Source organism: Aotus nancymaae, unplaced genomic scaffold, assembly GCF_030222135.1.
Source record: "Aotus nancymaae isolate 86718 unplaced genomic scaffold, 86718_ANA_hifiasm-v0.15.2.pri h1tg000009l, whole genome shotgun sequence".
Classification (NCBI taxonomy): Eukaryota; Metazoa; Chordata; class Mammalia; order Primates; family Aotidae; genus Aotus; species Aotus nancymaae.
Window position 1 is genome coordinate 15285942 of NW_026988420.1, and position 26438 is coordinate 15312379.

At 38.9% G+C, this 26438-nt stretch overlaps 2 protein-coding genes across 3 annotated transcripts in view; one reads left to right on the top strand and one right to left on the bottom strand.

Moving 5' to 3' along the window:
• The window catches only part of LOC105726706 (protein fantom-like), a 494354-nt gene that overhangs the window by 460683 nt on the left and 7233 nt on the right, over positions 1–26438 (top strand). The gene's annotated exons all lie outside the window — the stretch shown is intronic.
• The window catches only part of DLEU7 (deleted in lymphocytic leukemia 7), a 118917-nt gene that overhangs the window by 81234 nt on the left and 11245 nt on the right, over positions 1–26438 (bottom strand). Inside the window, exon 2 of one of the 2 annotated variants that reach the window (XM_012466241.2) lies at positions 16928–17814. The exons of the other annotated variant lie outside the window; for it this stretch is intronic. Coding sequence (XP_012321664.2) covers positions 17608–17814 — 207 coding nt within the window. The 3' untranslated portion in view covers positions 16928–17607. Of the gene's footprint in view, positions 1–16927; positions 17815–26438 lie in introns of those variants that run through there. 2 annotated transcript variants of the gene reach the window in all.

Below are 26438 nucleotides of genomic sequence, written 5' to 3' on the forward strand. Positions count from 1 at the left end.
TGTGAAGATATATATATATAAATTAAATTTTAAAGAGAATTTAGATTGCTATCTTTAAAATTCTTTTATAAATTTTATAAAACATAAGTATTTCCTAATCATTAATAGGTTTCAATGAGCTTTAGGAAGGAAGATAAGCAGAATGGATGAATAAATATATAGAAGTAGATGAGCAGAAATATCAGAGATATAAAATACTGTATTCACTTCCTTAAGAAACTTTCTATTATTTTTTAGAATCCTGCTTTATTCTCTTTCTTGAATTCATGTATGGCATTTAAAATCTCTTAAAGATGGTCATTTCCCCTCCTACCAGGTTCCAGGTACCACTGTCTATAAAGTGTTTTCCCAGACACAAATTTAATTTTTGAGTGTTGAGGTTTTTTGTTTAAAAAAAGGTAATTATTACCTTATGCAATGAGATCAAGCTTTTGACTGGGAAATTTTGAAGTCAAAAGTAAAGCATAGGAATTCCTTAATGGACAATTTAAAAACTTGGAAAAGCTAATGTAAGGGGAAGAAAGAGGGAAAGTATGTTTCAGTAGGGGACCTTCTCACCTCTTTACTCATAAGAACAGCCTGGGCATCATATGACTTCATCAGCCTACAACTTACTGTTCTCCACTTTGAGGGGAGTGGCAAGTGCTATAATAGAGAGCTCTCCAGTCTGAGGAGGTCAGCGAAAGCTTCCCAAAGGAGATGACGCCTGGCTAAAGGGACTTTCTAAGAAAAGTGATCAGCATGTGCAAAGACAAAGAGGCATAAAAACTGACCAGTGGGGTCACAGCAATGAGAAGTTTACTGCTAACCTCCAAGAGAAGACTTTCATTGAATGAGGGGAAGATCTGTACTACTACTGTTTAAACTGTGAGTGTTCTAGCTTTGTAGACTTATCAGGAACTTGGGAGATTAAGAAGACAGGATCAAACAGCAAATGGAGCTTTATCAGAAATGAAGAAAAGCTTTTCTCCACAGTCCTAAACTAAACAGCTTTTGCCAGTCCCAGTTCTTATATGTGCACCAAGGCAAAAAATGTTAATCAGGAACAGAAATGTTTGATTGCTTGTTGCTCATCAAATTTGGAAGAAGCAGCCTCCATGCTTCTAAACTTTGCCAGTGGGGCCATAACATTATTAATCAATATCAAGTCCAGCATATCATTGAATATCACCATCCAGTGAGTATCTGAGGCAGCTGAAAGAAATTGAGGCATCCATGTAAGAATATTCATTTTCTATCATTATTTCTTTATGTAATATATCAAAATCTATTAGACATATTTAACTATATATACGTATATGAGGTTGGGGGGTCCCTGCAAGTACAAAGTGTTTCTAGAAGAAATGCACTTGAATAGAATCGCTGTGTAATCACTGTGAGAACAGCGTTCCATATATGTCCTATACATGCTTGTCTGTAGTACCTGGAGCAGTATCTGACACAGACATGTGTTGAGTGAATGGATGAATAAATAGATTGAAGGAAGATCCTCCAACTATTAAGTTTCTTCTGTTCTTTTCCTGCTAGATGAGGGTGCCAAGAAATAAGATAGAAACGCCAAGAAGAACCAATTTGGGGTGAGTAGGAGTGCAAAGGATGACTGATTTATAAATTGGGTTTAGCAGTCAAGAGTTATGCTCTAGCAATTGGGTATAGCAGAAGGTATTCAAATAAGAAATTGCTGGTATTCTTGCAAACTGAGCTGTTCTATGAAATTATGAGTTTAGAATTCTTCCTTTATTTATTTATTTATTTATTTATTTATTTATTTATTTATTTATTTATTTATTTTGAGACGGAGTCTCGCTCTTGTTACCCAGGCTGGAGTGCAATGGCGCGATCTCGGCTCACCGCAACCTCCGCCTCCTGGGTTCAGGCAATTCTCCTGCCTCAGCCTCCTGAGTAGCTGGGATTACAGGCACACGCCACCATGCCCAGCTAATTTTTTTTTTTTTTGAGACAGAGTCTCGTTTGTCGCCAGGGGCCAGGCTGGAGTGCAGTGGTGCAATCTCGGCTCACTGCAACCTCCGCCTCCCGGGTTCAAGCAATTCTCCTGCCTCAGCCTCCCAAGTAGCTGGGACTACAGGCATACGCCACCATGCCCAGCTAATTTTTGTATTTTTAGTAGAGACGGGGTTTCACCACGTTGGCCAGGTCAATCTCTTGACCTCGTGATCTGCCCACCTTGGCCTCCCAAAGTGCTGGGATTACAGGCGTGAGCCACCGCGCCCGGCCTCTTCCTTTATTTCAAAAGAAAAAAAAGACTTAGAAAGGTCAATTGGAACCAAAAGGAAAGTTAAAAAGCCACAAAGAGAAACGACAGTGGTGTCCTGGTGTGCATTTAAAATAAGAAGGTACTTAAGCAAAATCATTGTGTTGAGGACATTTTCTTAAATAAGATCAGTTACCAGTGTTCCAGACAGTTCCACATGTCTGAAGCTTGTCTACCTATTTGACTGACCTAGGCCTAAAAATGATAATAGCAACTTGGTGGAGTCAGTTAAAGCTTGACCTTTCCTAACCAACCGGCAGCCCCATAGGACCGTATTAATCACTGCGGTTTTTACCGTGTACCAGATACTTAGAAAGTAAAATCGAAGAAATTTATTTCCATGTGTTTCAGTTGAAAAAAAGAGAGAGATTTCACTCAGTCTATTCCAGAAAATATAGCCACATTGGGACTGAACATTTCTTTCCCTCTTAGCCCAAAGGCAATCACATTAGGGAAGTTGTAGGCAATTGGGGTGATAAAAATTGAGCTGTGGTCTAACCTATTGCCTAATTTTCATTCTAAAATTACTTGACGCTGGACATAATGACCCCATCAGTCAACCTATCATCTGGCTAGTTAAATGAAGTAAGAAAATAACCTCAGCTGGTCTCGGAGGAGTGGAAATTCAACTGCCTGAGGGCCTGAGATTTCCTGAGAGTTTGTTCTAGATCTCTGTTGGGTCAGGCAGCATGCAATCTTACCTTCAGTCTTCACGGAAAAGCCCATTCAGGCCAAGGGAGAAGCCGCTTTAGATGAAGCCTGTAACCCAAGATGGAAACACGTAACCAGGCCAAAAACACTTTTTTTTCTTTTTGGTGGGTCCAGTGCACAGTGATGGTTCCTAATTAGGAGGTCTGACTTGAAAAGTTCTCCCCAAGTGCCGGGAGAAAGTTCTCCTTAAGTGTCTTTGCAAAAAGGATACAGTGGGACAGAAAGTCAGTATTGGTTTAAGGAACACAGCTGTATAAACAATGTTTGTTCACTACAAGAAGAAAATTTATAGTATTTGTCAGGGAAAAGTAAACATGTTCGGGACTCTGTTTGTGACACAGTGTCACACTTGATCCTTTGAGCCAGCAGGGACAAGAACAGATCAGAAACAGAAGCAGCTTTCTCATGATGCTTGGGGGCAGCACTTTTTTTTTAACCTAACACATTTTCTGCTTCATATTTTAAAAGGACAGTACATTCAGACCATTGATATGTCTGTGGATGTTGGGAAAAGACAGGAAACTAGATTGATGAGTCCTCTACCGTCCCCATTCTCTGTATTTTCTGGAAAAAAAAACACACACAATTAAAAAAACACATACAAACTAAATTCTATTAAGAATTTCAGTGGTTGTAGGCATTCACTCCTGTAGCTATTTTTCCCCCAGGTTTGGGATTTGGCCCAGCCTTACAGCAATGTTTTCCAGACTTTAAATTTCATGGAGAGTTAAAATTGGTTTTAAACCCAATGCAGAGTTTCCATCTTTTAATTTTACAAAGAAAGTTCATCGAAACAAAACAAAATGTTTCTACCGTATATGATTACCTTTGCTTTCTATAAGAAATGAATGTTTTAATACCAAAAGGGAAAGGCAAGAAAAGCAGGGATAAAGGCCTCAAAATAAAGGATAAAGCCCAATCCTTCTCATTTCGCTATTGAAAGTTGAAGACTGTGTCAGTAAGTGACCCTGGTCCACACATTGGCATTTCGAAATCACCGCATTAGGGAAAAGGCCACTGGGAATGTCTTGTGCCAAGGGATGTAGAACGCAGAGGTGTTTTGTTGTGTGTGGTCCATTCAGAGATATTGTACCCATAGTCATTCATCATACCCAAGTCTCAGCAATCTGTAAGTGTTGTAAAGGGGCCTTGGGGGGAATTCAGTTGTGAAGTTTTTAGTTTATTTTAAAGTTTGGCAAAATCTATATTATACATCCTTAGATTCTTAAATCTTTAAAGCCCAGTGAAACTTCAAAGAGCTTAATGATGTTTTCCTTTTAATGACCTTGACCCCAGAAATGCATTTTTTAAAGTAGCATTACGGTGATAGAAAGTGTTCTGAACATTTTCAGGATACCTTGTGCTACCAGTGAACATACACAGACTTCCTAGGGGGTTCATGCAAGAAGGTGCATATGCATGTGCTTGCACGGGTATGCATGTGTGCTTGCATGTGTGTGCCTGCATCTGTATGCGTGTGTGTACATGCATGGCAGCTGGAAGCACCTTCCAGGGAGAGCCCGACTTTTGCCTGTCAGGCCCCCAGAAAACTGCAACTTGTTGCTCTGACTTACATTGACAAACTATAAAGATCACTTTTGGTCCTTTATAGAAGACATCTAACCAGAGAGGGAAAGTGCAAATTGGAAGAGTTTAAGCAGAAACTGAATGTTAAGGATTGAGGGAAAACCTTTAGAAAGAGAAGTAATCAGAGAGGTGAGAGGAAGAACACCAAGAAGATTCAGTGCTTATATATGCCAGACCTCTTAAAAGGAGTCCTCAGGCCTCCAGTAATTCATGGCTTTACCAAGAAGAACCCCGTGAGCTTTCTCCTATATATAGCCCTCCTATCTGTTAAGTAGACGTGTAAAATTGGCTAAAACCTCCTGTCCCAGAAAGTATTGTGATGATGGGCATTTCTGAGAGGGAAGTCTGCTCACCTGTGTATTGTTCCTGGCAGCAACTCTGTGGCTCAGCCCAGGAAGGAAATGGACCCATCAAATGGGTTTGGCATTGAGGGTCCCTTCCCAGCCATTGCCAGCCTTCCAGTGCTAGCCACGTGGCCTGCGGATTCTGAGCTAAGTAGGAAAGACTAGCTGCCCCAACAGCAACAGCCTGATGGGTTTTAGCTTTAGGGCCTTACAGAGGGAAGCCTGGATCAGGAGTTAGAAGAAATGGACTTGTCTTCATATTTAAATATCTGTAAGATGTCTGGGCATGGTGGCTGATGCCTGTAATCACAACACTTTGGGAGGCCAAGGCAGGCGGATCACTTGAGATCAGGAGTTGGAGACCAGCCTGGACAACATGGCTAAACCCCATCTCTACAAAAAATACAAAAAATTAGCTGGGCATGGTGGCAGACTCCTGTAAATCCCAGCTACTTCAGAGGCTAAGGCAGGAGAATCGTTTGAACCCACAAGGTGGAGGCTGCAGTGAGCCAAGATCACACCATTGCACTCCAGCCTGGGCAACAGAGCGAGACTCAGTTCCCCTCTCCCAAAAAAAAAATCTGTAAGATGTAGAAAGTTGGTGAATATCAGTGGGGTGTTTTGTTATTTTATTCACTGATTTGTAGGGTTTTTTTTTTAACCTTTTTTTCAGTAGCAGAACCCTATTTTCAATAGAAATGCAATTTGAAAATCAATATAAATACATAAATACAAAACAGCCCAATGACGTGTAGAAGGGGCTGCAGGGGTGGACGCAGACCTGAGGGGCCCCCGGGGACATCGCCAACCCCAGCTGCTCTGAGAAACTTCTCTTGAGACCTCAGGCAAAGATGCATTTCGGGTTTGACAGACATTCTTCCAGCCCTCGCATCTGCTGACTCCGGCCTAGTGCTACAGAAAATCCACTTGGGTGTGCACATGTGGTTAACATTTCAAAGGGGAGTTTTAGTCTGTATGTAGGGTAAAGGCAAGAAAGGCCATGACAAGATCAACAGTTTACTCAAAACTAAGCCCAAGAAAAGCAGTTATAGAGGTCCTGTCTCCATGCATCTGAGGTGTGGCACAGGCCCCTACCACAGCTATGTCTGCAGAGGGGCATAAACTTCAGTCTAGAAAAACAAACAGCTTTACATCAATCACAATTAGGATTCAGGGTGTTACTTGTTGATATGTGTGAATAGTTATATATAGCTATATATGTATAAAGATAGTTATACATATATAGGTATATGTATAAGTCTTCTCAGTAAAGCCACAGAGAGATCTTTAAAGTAATGGAGGAAATCCTTAACATGAAAGTAGCAAAGACTGTAAAATGACAGGAAAAAAACACACAAGTCTTCAAATTAAAACTTCTGTTTAAGGTTTGATTTAAGCTGTTGCCTATGAAAAACTAAATCCTCTGAAAAGATAAAAGACCAGATAAATTTAAGCCCACAGCACCCGTTAGTCCCATGTGCTCTCTCATTCAAATACTAACCAGGCCTGCCCCAGCTTAGCTTTCAAGATCAGTTGGAACCAGGCATGTTCAAGGTGGTGTGGACATAGACTAAGATTTTTCTGACGAACACACGGACACCAGACTCTTTGGTGTAGTAGTTTGAGAGTTGTGTCATGTGAAGTATATGCTTACATTGATGTATTTGAGTTTCACCAAAAATGCTGTAAGCTTCAGGAAGGATGACTGAGAGTTTAAATTTCCTTCCTTGAGACACTAAAACCTCTGTAATTTGTTTGAGACTTTTTATATCCAATATATATGTACTTTAAGATAAATGATAGGGGTCTTTGCTTTAAACATTAAAGTGATGACCCTGGAATTATATGGTAAAATAAACAAGTGCTATGTATTATGGCTCAGCTTAGGAAATACCATGTATTATTTTTCAATAGTTCTATTTGTTTTCCACTATGTATTTATTTCTTATAAATTATACCAAATTTCCCTCTGATTAGATTGAAATAGAGGTTCTAGGAGATTTATTTTTCATAAAAGCATTATTATCTACTTTAAAAGGAAAGAGCAAATATCATTTTTTGATCTTTGAAATAACTCATTTATATTAAGGAGACTGAGCTTCCGTATTTCGTGGCTAGAATAACAAAAAATAAATCACAAAAATCGCATTTTAAGCAATACATATTTTTAAATTGGATTAAATTTAACTTGGTGATTTTTTTTCAGCAAAAATACAATCAGGATTTTTTTTTTTTTTTTTTTTTTTTTTTTTTTTTTTTTTTGAGACAGAGTCTCACTCTATCGCCAGGCTGGAGTACAGTGGCACCATCTTGGCTCACTGCAACCTCGAACTCCCTGTTCAAGTGATTCTCCTGCCTCAGCCTCCCAAGTCACTGGGACTACTGGTGCCCGGCACCACACCTGGCTAATTTTTGTATTTTTAGTAGAGACAGGATTTCACCATGTTGGCAAGGATGGTCTTGATCTCCTGGCCTTGTGATCAGCCTACCTCGGGTTCCCAAAGTGCTGGGATTACAGGCATGAGCCACCACACCCAGCCTCAACATGGTAATTTTTAAATTAGTGAGGGATTATCCATCTCACCTGATAGGAGATCAGATGAGCAATATTTTTTAGTCTAGTTTAAACTCCAGAAAAATGTGTTAGAAATGTGAAAGGCTGGCTCTGCATCTATTTGAGTGAAGTCATTGTCACCACTATAATATTCTAAGAGATCTCTTGTGAAGTGAAAATGTGGGAAATCACTTAAAAGTCAGACACACACTTGGAAATTTTCAGCTCATGCTATTTGTGATACGGGTTTAGGAAAGAGAAGTCCACATATGGACATTCATTCTGTCAGACCAAGGTGAGAGAATGCTTTCTTTCACTTCAACCATTTTGATGAATATTTTGATAATAGTCATTTTTTTAAATGTAGAGCTTACCAACTTAATGGTATTATTCAGATATAGGCATTGCCAACAGATTTTACAAAAATAGTTTTATTTAAGAAATGAACTTTAGAAAGAAGAGAGTGAAACAAGTAGAAGTTGACTCTATGATTCCTTAGCTCTCCTCTACAATGTAATCCAGTCTCAGTCCAGAAGCCAAAACCAATGTTGATGGAATGCTGAGCAACCCAAACCAATCATCCATCCATCCATCCATCCATCCATCCATCCATCCATCTGTCCATTCACTCATCTATCCATCCATTCAGCCAGCCATCCACTCACTCACTCATATTTTTAGAGGAACTAATCTAGTTCCTGTGACTAAGTTGAGTTTTAGTTTATTTATATAACTTAAGTTGTTTCTACAACAAACTAATAATAATGAAGAATAATACCTAACATACTGATATAGATTGGATGTGTGTCCCCACTCAACCCAATCTGATTGTAAATGATGATTACATGTCTAATATGTTCCCTAAAGAAACAAAAAGAACATAAAGAACCCAGTTGGGCCAACCAACATAGCTATGGGGAATCAAGGTTCTGTATCTTTATTGTGGTGGTGGTTACACAAATCCATACACTGCATAGAACTACACACACACACACACACACACACACACGCTGATACACACACTTATAGACTCACATGAAAACAGTTTTTATCAGTTTTTACATGTATTCACGTGTGTGTGTGTGTGTGTGTGTGTGTGTGTGTGTATAGTTCTATGCAGTTTAGTCCTGTGTATGTGCCGTACAAATCCAGGTAACAGTACTGTTCCGATGTAAGTTTCCTGGTTTTGCTGTTGTACTACAGTCATATAAGATGTAGTCATTTAGGTTAGGTGAAGAATTCATCAGACTCCATGTACTAGATTTTGCCACTATGAATTTATAATCTGTGAATAATTTATGAATAGAATCTATAAATCTATAATTATTTTAAAAGGTAAAAAACAGAGATATATTTATCTAGACAATTATAAATGTGAATTAGTTATTTACTTGGCAAACTCTATTTTTCACTTGTCACACTGCTTTGCTAAGAATCTCCCTCCTTTCCCTCCACCAAGAACTCATTTTATTTGTTATTAACAGTTTTTAAACCTGTAGCTAAAAGACATCTTGGAAATTGGGATGTAATGATAATTAGTGCATAGAAAGTCTATTTGGGAACATGTTAGATATGTAATCATTACTTACAATTGCATGTCATTCTGAAATTTCTCATTTCTCTGTGTACCTATTATCAATAGAAAAATCTCTACTCTCAAAGATCTTTTCAACCTATATTTCAGTCTACTGAAAGGAAGGGAAGAAAATGAGAGGGAACACCTGTAAGTCATGTGTTTATTGATACAAAAAATTATACAGACACACATATACGCACACTGAGTTAATTGGATTTCTTATCAATTCTTTTTCAATTGTTTCTATACTGACTAGATCAACTATTGAGCAGGTTCAGTCATCAAAACAGCTGCAACAGTGGACTGGCTGTATTCAGCAAGCAGACTAGATGGTGGTTTGCATTTGAGCGAGGCCCAAGAAGTGTAGGAATGTTTGCTTACAAATGCTCTGGATGAACTTGAAGTAGACTGTCCCACAGGCTCACTTATGGTGCATGTGAATTTGTGAATGTTTTGTGATTTAATGGTACAACATTTTCCCTAAAGGAGCAAGGCCCAGAAAACAGGAGCAAAACAACTTTTAGTGCAACCTCATGACTGTGCAGTAATTCCAGCCCCGTTAACATTAGAGCTTCTTCTGATACTGCTAAACAACAAAACTACCCCACTTTTTAATGAAAAATTCAAGCATTTGGTTTCAAGAACAGGAAATATTTTTGAGGGAGAGCTACAAAAAAGTAGAATTTTTTTTTTTTTTTTTGAGACAGAGTAGCAGTCTGTCGCCCAGACTGGAGTGCAGTGGCACAATCTGGGCTCACTGCAACTATTGATCAGTGAGCTCAATAGTTTATCCACCTCCCGGGTTTAAGTGATTCTTCTGCCTCAGCGTCCTAAGTAGCTGGGACTACAGATGAGCGCCACAATGCCTAGCTAATTTTTTTTTGAGACAGAGTCTTGCTCTGTCACAAAGGCTGGAGTGCAGTGGCATGATCTCGGCTCACTGCAACCTCCACCTCCTGGGTTCAAGCAATTCCCTGCCTCAGCCTCCTGAGTAGCTGAGATTACAGGCATGTGCCACCATGCCAGGCTAAATTTTGTATTTATAGTAGAGATGGGGTTTTATCATATTGGCCAGGCTGGTCTCAAACTCCTGACCTTGTGATCCGCCCACCTTGGCCTCTTAAAGTGCAGGGATTACAGGTGTGAGCCACTGCGCCCAGGCCAAAAAAAGTAGAATTTTATAATATAAAGTGGGTATCATAGTAAACGTTTCAATTTAATTAAGCAAAAGTGTGAGGTCAATTACATCAGAAAGTCCTCTAAGTTTGTCTTCAATACCCTCTTGTCTCTCATTCGTTAATCTTATCTCAGCCCCTCTCTGTCTTGGGCCGCATTCCACAAAACTGTGGCAAAGGAATTTACAAGGCTATTAATGCCATTAAGGTTTTTATGGCTAACTATTCTTTTATACATAAATAAAGTTAACATAATGAGATAACTTTTATCTCATTCTCTTCTTTTCATCCTTCAAATAAACTTGCTGCAAGGCAAGAACATGGATAGAAGAGCTTATTCCTATTCCCTCTGAGTATGCCTATTCATGCAATATATGTATAAACAGTAATCCTGCTATATACACATATACTTCCATTCTGAGTTACACAGGAAATAGGTGTCTAACAAGTAACGTGTAATCTGAAACTGAAAGAGAGGCAAGGGAATATATAAAAAATGGAGGGAAGAGCAACAAAGACCAACATCTGTTAACGTTATTTATGTATAAAAGAATAGTTAGCCATAAAAACATAATGCCATTAGTAGCCTTCTAAATGCCTTTGCCGCAATTTTGTGAATTGTGGCCCAAGACAGAGAGGGGCTGAGATAAGACTAAAGAATGAGAGACAAGAGGGTATCAAAGACAAACTCAGAGAACTGAATGAGATTGTGTATAAAAGAGTATCAACACTTCCCAACCATTATAAAGTGGCATGAAAAGTGTCATTTGTGAGGAGCACTATATTTTATCATTTGGGCAAATCAGCAAACCAAGTGCATTTGAGGAATTCTTTAAGGTGGGTGTGTGGATGTCCCAAGGACATTAATCTTCCAGATTATTGCGCCGCTTTCTTTATGTTTGAGATTACAGCATCAGGCTCAGTGTACCTCATCCCCTCCTCTTCCTCCATCTGCACTCCCTTCCTCCTCCCCACTACACACAGTTCCAAGCTTTGTTGTCCTCCTGTACTCTTGAGCTCCATTTAGAGCTGGAATACAGGTGCTGGGAGGCAGAATCTCCTCTCTCCCTTTTGTACCAACCTAAGCCAACACTGTCTTCTCCAACTTATTTCTAGGATCCCTGTGAATTTGTTTTTCTGCCAGATACCCTTATGCTCCATAGGCATTTTGTAATGCTTTTTTAAGGAAAAAGAAAATAAAGACATGATTATTATCAAAGTCTCCGCCAAGTCAAGGGGAACAAATTATTGGTACTTCTGTGCCAGGAAAGATTTCTGCCAACCTTGGAAGTGTCTCCTGAATTATGACTGTACGCATGGGGCAGATATGAACTTGTCTACAAGAAGAGAAATTTATAAGCTATAGTTCAGCTTCAAATATCATTTCCATTGAGCATAGCAGTAAACATGTCACATCCAACAAAGGTAAAGCTCTCTGGTAGCACATACTGGGGCTGTGACAGCCTAGACCTTTGATTCTGGTATGTAGCTAAGTAAAACCAGCACTGTGGTAATTTCTTGGCTGTAGAATGGAACACTGGGATCCCTGATGAGGACACCCAGATGATATGGAACACTGCTAGTTGAAGTTCTGCTGAATTAAATGTGTCTTGAAACTCACGGATCCCCAAGATTTATATTCCTCCCAGATAGATTTACTGCATGAAGATCTGGCACCAGAACCTGAAGGAAAAGTGGAAAATGGAGCCAGCTGTTGGAGGGAATTTGAAGATGTGGAAGATTTGGTTCTTGCGGTCCTATGTTCTGTCGGAAGCAAGTGTCCAAATGGCTTGCTACCCTCCAAAGGCCTTCATTTAAATCAAGAAATGGAAAACAGCCAAAGAAACCTGAAGATAGTTCTTCAGTCAGTGTGAGGCATGCAGTCAAAAGGATGTAAGATAAGCTGATCTGGGAGCTCTTGGAGCTAACAGAAGATCACAGAACACAGTGAGGAGAGCATCTCAAGACAAAAGCAGGGGACAAGTACTGTCATTCCCGTACCCAGTTCTAATTAAAAGATCACCAGTATGCCCCCTACTTTTATTCTATAGGAAAATGTGTTTCCACCATCCAGAAATTCATTATTATGGATCATCTAAAAATAAGAGTCAAAGGAAATAGGGGGTGAAACAGTTAAGGAAATTCAATGGCGAAAACAACACATGATGTGGCTTGTTTCAGAATTAGAAAAAGACACCCACAACCTGTCTTCATGTGAGTGTCACACACTGCCCAAGGTACTACATGGTCTCAAATTAAAAGAAAAACACAACCTGACTTTGAAGTGAGAATGAAAAGGAACAATACCGCATAGGAAAGTTGAGGAGAAAGGCCACTCGGAGTGACCCAGGCTGGCCTAGTCATTGTTAGGATGATCATCATGATTATTAATCATTTATTGAGTGATTGCTACATGACTGTTTTTAACTCAACACCTGCCTAAAATGTGCTGATCAGTTAAATCCTTAAAATGATTCTTTTCACTTTTTTCCCTTAAGTTTAGAGATTTACCGAAAAACATAAGTGACAAACCACATAAATTCATTTACCAAACATTTATTGAGCTGTTACCCTGTTCTAGGCATTGCTGCTCTACTGAGAATACAGCTGTGAACAACATCCCTGGCGCTTTAGTTCTAGTGAGGAAAAACAGGTGTATTCATTTCCTATGGCTGCTGCAACAGATTACCGCAAACTGGTTGGCTTCTAACAACAGAAATGTATTCTTCCACGGTTCTGAAGGCCAGAAGCCTCAAATCAAGAGGGCCCCAGTGCAGCACTTCCTCTGAAGGCCCTAGAGGAGAATCCACTCCTGGCCTCTTTCAGCTTCTGGTAGCTGTCAGTATTCCCTGACTGTGGGCCGGTCACCACACTCTCTGTCCCCATGGGCACATTGCTTCCTGCTCTTCTGCCTGTTTTCTCTCCCTTTGCCTTTTTCTTATATTTGTGATGACATTTAGGGTCCACCCAGATAATTTCAAACAATTTCACCATAAGATCCCTAATATAATCACATCTGTTAACCACATAAGGTAATATTCACTTTATCATGATATATGATAATATTTATAGGTCCCTTTGATTAAGATAAACATAACTTTTGGGGCCACGATTTAGCCACTACAACAGGATATAAATAGATATATTGAGGCCATTATGAGAGCAACAGAGAAAATAAAGCAGGGAGAAGGGACAAGAGAGTAATGGGATGCTATTTTTGCCTAGGGGGCTAGAGAGGGCCTCCCTAATGTGGAGGCTTTGGAGCAGAGACGTCCTTGAAATAGATGAAGAACATTGTTCTGGCAGAGGGAAGAGCAAGTGCAAGGCCCTAGAAGTGATCATTGTTGTGTTTGAAGAGGTGAGTGGTAAAGAGACCCACGTCTTACATGTGTAGTAGGAGATGGGTCGAAAAGGCAGAATTTGGATTTTATTCTGAGTAAAAAGTGAAGCCATCGGTAGAGCAGAGACATAATTGATCTGACTTTTATTACTGTGGCTGATGTGTGGAGAATAGACTATAGAGAGCCGGGAAGTACTGTGACCACTCAGGGAGATACTGCAGTACTCCAGGCAGGAGACAATGGTGCCTAGGACTAGAATAGTGGCTATGGAAGTGGCGAGAAGCGATCTAATTCGAGACATGTTTTGAAGGTTGGGCCAACAGGATTTGCTGTTTGAGTGAATTTATGTGATAATAATAAGGGAGTCGAGGATGTTGCTAATGTTTTTTGCCTGTGTGACTGAGCGATAAGAGCCATGGCCATCTGAAATTGAAAGATGCCAGAGGAACAGTCTTGGGAACTCATAATTCCATTTTGGAATTTGAAATGACTTTCGACATCCAAGTAGAGATATTCTGTAGTCAGTTGAATACAGGAGTCTGGAGCGAGCTCAAGGTGAAGGACATATATCTGGGCATCATTAGTGAATAGCCAGTATTGTAAATCACCAACTGGTAGGTGTAGTTAGAGAAAAGGACAAAAACTGAGCCCCGAAGCACTACATAATTAAGAAATCAGGAGATGTGGAAGAGCCAGGACAAAGGTCTGTAAAATAAGCCAGTGAAGTAAAATCATGAAAGCCCGCTAACCTGGAAACCAAATAAGAAAGCGACTCAAGGACAGAATAGTCAGTCCACTGCATGAAAAGCTGCTGATAGATTAAGTAATATGAGGATTGTGAATCTACCATGGAATTTATCAATGAGGCATCAGGAGTCTTGACGAGAAGTTTTGATGGAGCTGTGGGCACAAATTTATTTGGAGTGGGTTCAAAAGGGAATTGGATACAAGAATTGTAAGCAACTAATTTGGACAATTATTGCAATGAGTTTTGCTGTTAAGAGTAGCAAAGAAACAGCAATAGCAAGAGGAATTTTTTCGGATTGGAAATACCATAACATATTATCATGCTGACGCAATGATATTATGAGAGGCAAAAATTGATAATGTAAGCAAGAGAATGAATGTAAGAGAGAAGTCCACAAGTAAGTGAGAAGGGACAGAGTCCAGAGCCTTAGTGGCCCACCAGCCTTGCACAGGAGCAGGGCAGTCCTCCTTTTAACAGAAGCAAACTCAGAGTACCTGTGTACAGATGCAGGGTTGGTAGATCTGCTGGTGAGACGAGGAACATGCTCTCCTGATGGCTCCCATTGTCCCTGTGCAATCAGAAGCAAGCTCATCAGCTGAGAATGAGGAGGGTAAACAATGTAAAGTTTGAAAAGGTGTAGAAGAGACTTCAGAGAGTGAATTGTTAAGGCCAGCAGTGAATTATCCAGTGAATTTTCCAGAGTAGTGCTATATCATAGAAACATAATGCAAAGCACATATGGACTATTAAGTTTTCTAGTACCCATATTGAAAACGTGAGAAGAAATAGGTACAAATAATTTTAATACTATATTTTACTTAACCCAACATATTCAAAATATTATTTCAACATGTAATCAGTATGGAAAGTACCAAGATACTTTAAATTCTTTATTTTTAGTAATGAGTTTTCAAAAGCCAGTGTGCATTTTACATTTTCAGCACATCTCAATTCAGATGAGCCACATTTTAAGTGCTCAGTAGCCACTGTGGCCAGTGCTGCCATATTGGACATGGCAGGTCTAGGGAATGAAGTAGGGCTGATGGAGACTACTAAGGATCCCTGGAAATTGGGAGCCATGAGCTGAGTGAGATTAGCATGACTGGGTGTGTTTCTCCAGCCACATTCAGAGCTCCTGTACAGACATGGAATAGGCAGAGTGTTGGACTTGACCAGGAATTGAGTTTTGCAAGCAGCATTCAACCAAAGGGAAAAAAAAGGAAGGGAACTGATGGCGTGTGCAACCAAGTGATTATACAGACTGACCACAGAACATAAGACACAGAAGTTAGCATGGGGCGGGGGAGGGGAATAAAAGATGGTAGGGGCAGCCAGACTTCTAATAGCATCAAAGAGCTTTAATAACTGTAGGTGCTATGCAGCATGCAAAGATGTCTAGATAATTCCTATCCTCAGCAAGCTAACCTTGACAGCAGATTTACTAACAACTACTATGCTATTAAGATGGCATGTGTAAATGCCAGAAAAGTAGCACAAAATGTGTTCTATGGGAGTTTGGAAAAGGAAGAGTTCACTTCTGGCTAGGATGACCCATGAGGGTCCATGAAGGGGGTGGTGGGTAAATCAGATCTTGAAGGGTGAATAGGATATCTGTTGGCATACAGGAAACATGGTACAAAGCAAGGAAAAAGCACAAGCACAGATAGAAAATCGAAAATGTTCGCTATTTCTTTGGGTAAGGTAAAAAAAAAAACAACAACTTAATATTCATTGAGAGAACCATTAATAACAATGGGGTAGGCAGCATATAAATAATTATGGATCTTGAAAGAAAAGTACAGGGCTAATTTCCCTGGGGGAAGGAAGACTTCATCATAAAAGAAAGGCATCCCCCCAGAATACAATGTTTCTTAGGTGTGGGGAACCTGAGTGCCAAAGATTATTCTCAAGAAATAAATGCCCATCACTTCTCAGCCTTTTGGCTAAGATCAAATGACGAAATAAATGCCCTTTATTTCTGGCCCACCTCAACCCTGCACACACTCATGCATATGCACACACATGAGCATGTACGCACACACATGCACACAGACACACAGAGCATTCATCTTTCCTTTAGAATTCAGTCTCATATACTTAGTTCTCTTCTGTGGAAATGATCATATGATCATGTGATCAAATGATCACATCCAAAGAGAAGCATATGTTTACCTTTCATTTTCAGATTCTGGAAGAAAACATTTAGAACCAATTAGGATTAGAGTAGGTAAGATCAAAAAGGCTTTGATTACTATTAGCACTTTAGAAATAGTACTCTACTCCCACCACAAAGATCCAGTTTATAATTATTTTAGAAAGCAAGCTGTACATATACACTATAATCTTTTTTTGTTCTAAATCTGTTGCTGTTTCTGTTAAAATTTTAAGGGGAAAAAGTAGCATTTAACATTACTTTGGTTCTCAATACAGTCATCATTGAACAATAAGAAATTTAGTTTTTCCTAAGTGTGTGTGGAGTGTCGCTGAGAAAAAAAAATCACCTTCTCTGTTCCCGGCTCTAAATGGTTTGGGAAACCTGCCAGTAGATCCACTCCCTCCCTCTTTTCACAAGAATTTCCCATTTCAATCAGAGTATCTATAGAGAGTAAGACCTAGACATTTCCACATAAGACTTTAATAATACTGTGCTTTGTATTTACATATCATACATAATTGGTCCTTCGTAGCTCACTGTCACTTTAAATTTACAAATCAGTATATAAAAGCACAAGGTTTAGAAGCAACTCTTCTCGTGCCCAACAGTAAACTCATAATTACTGACACATGTGGTCCTTCAAAGGTAACTCTTGTAACACAAAAGGAAGTGTCCAGTAAGTATTAATAGAACATAGCAATTATCAAATATCCCATTTATTCAAGGTAATTATAAGAACCATGGTGCTTTAATTATATAAATAACCATATTAAACCCTTTAGATCTACATTAATATGAGTACAAATTAAGGTATCATTCAATAAAAACTAATACTTAACATGAATTAATTAATAAATATATACATACATAATTAAATCAGTTCCACAAAGCAGAATGTACTTCAATCAAAAAGTCAGCAAATAGGTAATATACTTAAAAATGTGAAATATTGCTTTAAAAAATTTTACTAACATGCTATAATTCTGAAGGCTACAGATGCCACTGGTCAGACTGCGCCATGTGCCATCAAGTCTTTCTCCTTTGGAAATAAAAACATCCATTGTCTCTGATTCAATTAGGAAGGTAAGGTATCCGGTTCTCTTAACACTGCTGGCTGTGATTTTACTCCCGATGTCTTTAACACTCATATGTCTGGGAGATTCTGTAAGATCTGTCTCAAGGAAGCACAGGCTACCATGTGGGCATCTGAAGGAAGATTAGCAAGTGACTGAATCAGCTTCTTGACTATTGTCTTCAAACACTGGTGGGCAGCATTCAAGTCTCTGTCAAACTGTTGTCCTTCAATCTGTAGAGCCAAATGACTGCAGATGTTTCTAAACTCAACACTGTCCTGAAATTAACAACAAACACAAACAAAAAATTAGATATATTATGGGGGACATTTGCTGTGCTTTGCTTACCCAGCTTCCATTCCCTTCTCTTCTGGTGACAGCACTCTGTTTTGTTTTGTTTTTTTCTTGGAAAACTACTCCCCATTCTTAGCCTATGCAGTTGGACCAAAGCTGATCTCAACTCCAGAGACTAGGCCAATCAGAGCATGGACTGGTCAGGATGGACAGATGACCTAAGCCAAGGCCAGTAAGCCACAGGCCCAGGATATCTACTAGACAAGACCTAAATAGGATCTGCTGTCCTTTTTATCTGAGGCTGTTGGAAAATATCTTGCCACCGTAAAGACAGCATCCAAATGAGAATGAGGCCAACACAGAAGAAAGGAGAACCAAGAGATTAAAAGAGACAGATTCTAATTACACTTTCTGAGTATGTGCTCTAGCTATACTTGAACAATAAACCCCAGGATTTTTCTGGCCATCTGGGTCAATAAATGTCACTTTTTTACTTAACCCAGTTGGAGTTGAGTTTCCGTTACTTATTGCAAAAAGAACTGTGAAAATACACCAATAGCCTGTGTTTCTATTATCCCACACTCACTGTGTTCAATATTCCAATAGAGAATTTGTTATTTAATGGACATGGTCTCAAGAAATCACCAAATGCAAATTTAGAAAGAACAGTTCCCAGGTAGTTTAAAAGAAGGAGGTAATCCAATGTTTTTAATCTCCAAATGGTTTATTTTGTAAAATCCGTTGCAAATAAATGGTACGTTGGAATGATTCCACATTAGAGATAATGTTGAATATATGATCTCTTTTGAGTATAGGGAAATGACGTCCCCCGGACTTCTGGTTCTAGCAATAAAACCAGAACTTAGTTTTTCCAAGGAATTCTCTTCGCTACTGAATTCTAAAATTCTAAATAAAATAGAGCAAACACCCTTTCTGAGCTTGCAAGAAAATAAGAGAAATCTTTCAGAAGCCAAAAATTTTTAAAAGATTATTTTAGCTGCCTACCAGTACTGTGAAGAAATGAAAGTTAGTCTCTCTTGGGCTGGGTTTTGGATACAGAGTAAAGTTGTCCCTGAGAATGTGTAATAGAGGACCTGTATCACACAGTCATTTGACTTTGAAATTGCCCTCTGTACCATATGAACATCCTGGGAACACTTATACCAAGAAATTAACTTAAAATTTTGAACTGGACTGATAATGGCCATGAACACATGGCAAAAAAAAAAAAAAAAAAAAAAACCTATTACAGAAGAAACATGTCTGCAACCAATGCCCTACAATAGTATTTGCATAATGCTTATGTTGAAGATGAAGCCAAAATATGAAATTTAAAATACAATCTACCGTGATATAGCAGATGCAATATGAGACAGGATTAAACTCCAAGAATTAAAAAAGGAAACTATAAAATATGTTTTAAATCAACAGTCTCCAACCTTTTTGGCATCAGAGACCAGTTTTGTGGAAGTTAATTTTTCCATGACTGGTGGTGGCAGGGTGGTGGCAGATGGTATCGGGATGAAACTGTTCCACCTCTGATCATCAGGCATTAGATTCTCATAAGGAGCACACAATCTAGATCCTTCACATGCTCAGTTCACAATAGGGTTTGCAGTCCTATGGGAATCTTGCTGCTGCTGATCCAGCAGGAAGAAGAGCTCAGGTGGTAATGCTCGCTTACCTACTGCTCACCTCCTACTGTGTGGTGTGGTTCCTAACAGGCCTCGAACCAGCACTAGTTCATGGCCCGGGGGTTAGGGACCTCTGTCTTAAATGCTTAAAGACATAAAAGAAGAAATCAGAAAAATGTTTTACAAAAAAACAGGCTTGAAAAAAAAGCACATCCACTTCTAAAAAAATGACAATTATAGTAGAAATTTAAAACTTGACAGCTTAAACACTTGATTAAATATATCTAAAGTGAGGATTAGTAAACTAGATGATAAATATGAAAAAATTACCTTAGAATGCAAAATTACAAGTTGAAGACATGGGAAATATGAATGAGAGGTTGAACAACATGGATGACAGGATGAGAAAGTCCAACAAACACTTCTAGGAGAGACAAGAGAGACGATGAGAAACAGGCAATATTCAAAGAGAACAATGGATTAGCATTATACAGAGCAGATCCAAAACAGAAGTCTTTATATTAAAGAAGTAAAATATGCCATAGGGAGAACAAGTTAAGTGAAATCCAAATCTAAACTCATCAAGGCAAAATTACTCTTAAAGGCAATCAGCAAGAAAAATACAGATGGGCTTCAAGGAATGACAAGACAGCAGCTGATTTCTCACCACAACAATAGAGAAAACAGTGGAATAATAGCCTCCAATAACTGTCAACCTCGAATTTTTTTATTCCTACCAAACTGTCATTTAAAACTCAGGGAACAATAAATATGCTCTCATTTAAAAGGACAGAATTACCACTAAGAGACTCTCACAGATATTTCTGAAGACATAATTCTGAAAGGAAATTCAACTGAAAATGGTTGAGATTCAGGATGCAACAGTGAACAAAGAAACTCGAAAACATGGTATAAGTCTAAAAATTTATTATTTAAAACAAAAATTATAACAACTAACAGGGAGTTTAGGACACCTAAATGTGCTAAATGAATGACGATTCATTTTAGAACCATCTGAGCAAGACGGTTCTCAAATGCTGAACAGCTGTGACATGTCGAATGGAGTGGCACTCTAAGCACTGTATTATTCAAGAGAAAGGTGGCAAACTCATAAATCTCAGACTTGTTAGGTACTTGTGTGAAAAATTTAAGGGTTATTATTAAAAGTAGAGAAATAGTATATAAAACTTCAAAATCAGAAGAGGGGAAAGATGAATTAAAATTTTATTGGCTGGGCACAGTGGCTCACACCTGTAATCCCAACACTTTGGAAGTCTAAGGCAGGCAGATTGCTTGAGTCCAGGAGTTTGAGACCAGCCTGGTATACATGGCAAAACCCTGTCTCTCAAAAAAAAAAAAAATGCAAAAATTATCTGGACAAGAGGGCAGCACCTGTGGTCCCAGCTACTCAGGAGGCTGAGGTGGGAGGATCACATTGAGCCCCGGAGGTCAAGGCTGCAGTGAGCAATGATCATACCACTGCTCTCCAGCCTGGGCAACAGAGTGATACCCTGTCTCAAAAGAAAAGAAAAAAAAAGATATTGACCCTATCTATATAGAAGGTAACAATGGAGAAATAAAGATACAAACATAAAGCAAGGTAAGCAGAAAGCACTAATTAAGACAGCAGTAGTAAGCCTACACATATCAGAAAGCACAACAAATGCAAAGCAATAAACTCACCTTTTGAAAGATAGTAATTGCTATATTGGTTTTATATGCTGTTTACAAGAAACACATTTAAAACTAAAACCATATAAAGATCGCAAGTGAATAGATATTTAAACATATGCCAAGCAAAGGGAAGCCAAAATAAAAACCATAAAAAAATCATTATTTGAGATAAACTACAACTACTAAAGTGAATGAGTCCCCAAGATGTCACAATTTTATACTTGAATGTCCCTAATATGATAATCTTAACATGCATTCAGTCTACACACATAAAAGCTGGTTTGAACCTAGCTTTCTCTGAAACTAGACAAATCAAACAACAAAACAGAAAAGCATTTAAAAACACTAATCACAAGCTTGATCCAATGGAAATAAGAAAATATACATTATTGTCAAACATACATGGAATATTTATAAAAGCTGACTATATTATAATGTCACAAAGCAAATCTCAACAAATAAATATCAGAAAGTCTCTATCATGCAAATCATAATGCAAACAAATGAGAAATCAATAACATAGATACCCTTCCCAAACCTTGCATGACTTAGAAAATCCACTTCTAAGTAATTCTTGGATCAGTGAAAAAATAATTGCAATTTTAAAATACTTTATACTGAACCATATCACAAGTTTGTGGAATGTAGCCACAGTGAGAAATGCTTTGACTTAAACAATTGTGTAAATAAAGAATAATCTCTGAAAATCCATGAGCTTAAAATTCAACTCAATAATGTAGGAAAAGAAAAACAGATACTGTCACTCAAAAGCAAATGGAAGGAAGAATTAAAAGTTGAACTAAAGTTTGATGAGGGACTAGAGGTTTCTTCCTAATCCTGTCTAGAGGGAGAAACTATTCTTCTCCCTATGAAAAACCCTGTTTTTTGACTGAGATGGACCTGGATTTCTGACAACATGCTTATTGGAAAACATCCCCCAGAAACAAAACCAATTTTCATTTCAACTTAGCAAACAATGGCAGCAAGACCACCTGCGAGCTAGGTGCCAGGTCAGAACCATGCTGTGCTCAAGGATTCGCAAGCTACCATACTTCTTGTTCTTTTCTCTTTAAAGCATTCTTGCTTCACTACCTTTGTGTGTTGCTCATTTCTGCCCAGAAGGTGTCAAAGAGCTGTTTAGATCAAGCCTGTCCAACCTGCGGTTCAAGATGGCATTGAATTCAGCCCAAAACAGATTTGTAAGTTTTCTTAAAACACTCGAAGTTTTTTTGTGATTTTTTAAAATTTAGCTCATCAGCTATCATTAGTGTTAGCGTATTTTATGTGTAGCCCAAGACAATTCTTTTGATGTGGCCCGGGGAAGCCAAATAATTGGACATCCCTGCTGTAGATAGCTTATGAACCTTGTGTTCATAAGGTCTGTCTCATAGCTTATGGGCTGGCCTGTGTGCTGAAGCATACTGCTAGGGAATGGGAAAGTAGGAGAGAAAAATCACTCTGGACCATTTCCCCAAGATCCACATCAAGGGAAATTGTCCGATTTCTTTATAGAAGTAATCCAACACTAAGTACAAAGTATAAGGATCAAAGAAAACATGCAAAGGGAAATTCAAAATAGAAGAAACCACTAAAACGTGTGCTGACGTGTGCCTGTTAGCCAGTCTGCAAAGGAATTCATCACCCAAAGAAGACTAAAATGCCTTTAAAAATATAGTTGTGGGCGGAAAACCTGAAGTCAATTTCACGTTTTACTGTAAAGAATCAAAGAAGGCATCGTTTGGGGAAATTACATGTATAATAAAATTCGACTGCCAGGCTATACTGGTCCCTGAGGCCCTGGGCAAACTTCAGATCTCTGGCAAGCTTTGCAAACTCGCTTTATTTTACTATTCTAGTACAGTATTTCCTTTTTATCCTTTCTCAAATATATTAGCAGTCAAAGAAAACAAATTAATAGGAATAGGCTTTCCATGGGACTCTTAAGCCAGGGTAGGGAAAAATAAAACAGGTGAGTGCTTCTCTTCCATTCGAGGTCTGAAGGCCAACTCTGGATCCAATAATCATTGCCTTCAACCAAACTTCTGCTGAGTCTGCAGCGGAAGATAGGGGTCACAAGTCACAGCATTAAGGCAACAGTATATTAAATGGCTCATAGGCTTTCAGTAGAAACTCACATGATCAATATTGGTGATGATTTCACTTAGGATGCTTTCCATTCAATAACTGAACCTATCCTCCCAGCCGCTTTCATTAGCAAATCCCAGATGCTCCCAGAAATGATGTAATATCCTACACGATGCTTTGCCAGAATTAGAACTACATGGTTGAGCAATCTAAAAGCAGGTTTGAAACTTCTAAAGCCTTGTGCAATTTCAGGCTTTGGATATGAAATGTATTGATTGCTACAGTGGTCCAAATTGATGGCCAGCATTTATATTTTTAAGTCAGCTGAGACACTCTCATGTGACTTAACTGATCTATTGGGGTAATGGCCTTGGCCTGTTTAACTCAGCTAATGAATTAGTTAAATTTATTTCAAATGCGTATCAAGCCTCCCCCACACTACTGAATGAAAAGCAATAAGATATGGCACTTGATCTATAAAGAGCTTATAACCTTCTAGGAGGAAATGAGACATATCAATCATATACCAAATGTCCATTGCAATATGATGAGGGCTGTGGTGAAAACACAAAACCCCAATCCTATGGAAGAGCAGGCATGTATAAACGCATAATTTAAGCATAGCACAGGGTTCTTGCAAAGCTCGTTCTGTCATGTGACTCCTTCCTATAGAGTGCTGGGGTTTTATTATTAAAATTCATTTGGACACACTAGAGAAATTCATCTGCTTAGGAGGCAATCCATTCAAAGGAATAGCTCTAGTTTTTACAATATGACTTATTAATTTTTAGCACACATCTTCCCTGTGGTAGGCAGAATAATAGCCTTCCAAAGATGTCCACATCCTAGTTTTCAGAACCTGTATGTTACCCTATATGACACAGGGACTTCACAGATGTTAGTTAGAATGGGAAGCTCTCTAAGCCGTTACAAAGACACTAGGGATGCAGACAGAGCTCATTCCTTCAGGAGCACTGGACTTGCCTCTGAACCCTGGTTCTACCCTTGGGCCAAGCCATCATGCCTGTGGAACACTCAGTTTTCTCATCTGTAAAATGAAACAATAATAGCTACCCCATGGAGGGGTTTCAAAAGTCAAATTAGCTCATAGATATGAAAGCAGCTCTTTGTATTTTTTAAGTGCTCCTTTACATTAAAAACTGAAGTTATAGAGGACTCATAGATGTTGGGAGGTCAGTAAGGAGGAAGAGAGGGGAGGGGAGGGGAGAGAAAAAAAAGAAAGGGGAAGGGAAAAGAAAAGAAAGAAAAGAAAAAATTTGCCCTGTAGAAACTTAGAATCTAGTTGGTGAGATGAAATCTATTTGCAATTATTGTTAAGTAGGAATATTACAAAAATAAGATTAAGGTTCAACAACAAAGGTGGAGGCCATCAGTAAGCTTTTGCAGAAGAGAGGAACAGAGGCTTGCATGAGGCTTCAGAGAAGTGGTAGGTGGGAAGGACTATCTAGATACTACAAGATAGGTGGGTGGTTTGGAGGAAAGCCTTATGGATCATAGGCCCCTGTAATCAGAATGAATAACAGAAGCCAAAGTACAGAGTCAACAAGGGGCTGGGTCAGGGAGAAGGAGAACACTAGTCTGAAAAGAATAGAATTTTGTGTTGCGTAAGAGGATATGATTGGGTGGAAAGCCTTGAATGTCAGAGTAAAGTCCCTGGACACTTCCAATCATGGGAGTAACAGGCAAATCAGCGTTCGAAGAATGTGTGCCTGAGCACCTGCTCAGCACCAGACTGCAAGCTTGGCTCATTCTATACCTTGTTTCACTCAATGCTCACAACAGTCCATGATAGATGAAAACAAATGTGGCTTGGGGAGAGTACGTGATACAGCTAAGTCACACATCAAGTTAGTGAATGAGTTAAAATTAACTTCTCCCAGGGATGAAGCCAACTTGATTGTGGTGGATAAGTTTTTTGATGTGCTACTGGATTCAGTTGCCAGTATTTTAGTGAGATTTTCACATCGATGTTCATCAGGGATATTGGCCTGAAATTTTCTTTTTTTTTTTTGTGTCTCTGCCAGGTTTTGGTATCAGGATGATGCTGGCCTCATAAAATGAGTTAGGGGGGATTTCCTCTTTTTCTATTGTCTGAAATAGTTTCAGAAGGAGTGGTACCAGCTCCTCTTTGTACCTGTGATAGAATTCAGCTGTGAATCTGTCTGGTCCTGGGCTTTTTTTTGGTTAGTAGGCTATTAATTACTGCCTCAATTTCAGAACTTGTTATTAGTCTATTCAGGGATTCAACTTCTTCCTGGTTTAGTCTTGGGAGGGTGTATGTGTCCAGGAATTTATCCATTTCTTCTAGATTTTCTAGTTTATTTGCCTAGAGGTGTTTATAGTATTCTGTGATGGTAGTTTATGTTTCTGTGGTATCTGTGGTGATATCCCCTTTAGCTTTTTTTTATTGTGTCTATTTTATTCTTCTCTCTTTTCTTCTTTATTAGTATGGCTAGTGGTCTGTTTATTTTGTTAATCTTTTTAAAAAAAAACCACCTCCTGGATTCATTGATTTTATTTTTTTATTTTTGTGACGGAGTTTTGCTTTTGTTGCCCAGGCTGGAGTGCAATGGCAGGATCTTGGTTCACTGCAACCTCCGCCTCCTGGGTTCAAACCATTCTCCTGTCTCAGCCTCCCGAGTAGCTGGGATTACAGGCACCTACCACCATGCCCAGTTAATTTTTCTTTTTTTAGTAGAGACAGGGTTACATCATATTGGTCAGGCTGGTCTCAAACTCCTGACCTCAGGTGATCCCCTACTTCAGCCTCCCAAAGTGCTGGGATTATAGGTGTGAGCCACCGTGCCAGCCTCATTGACTTTTTGGAAGGGTTTTTCGTGTCTCTGTCTCCTTCAGTTCTGCTCTCATCTTAGTTATTTTTTGTTGTCTTCAGCTAGCTTTTGAATTTGTTTGCTCTTGCTTCTCTAGCTCTTTTAATTGTGATGTTAGGGTGTCATCTTAGATCTTTCCCACTTTCTCCTATGTCCATTTAGTGCTATAAATTTCCCTCCAAACACTACTTTAGCTGTGTCCAGAGATTCTGGTACCATGTATCTTTGTTCTCTTTGGTTTCAAAGAGATTACTTATTTCTGCCTTAATTTTGTTATTTACCCAGTAGTTATTCAGGAGCAAGTTATTCAGTTTTCAAGTAGTTGTGCAGTTTTGAGCAAGTTTTTAAATCTTGAGTTATAAT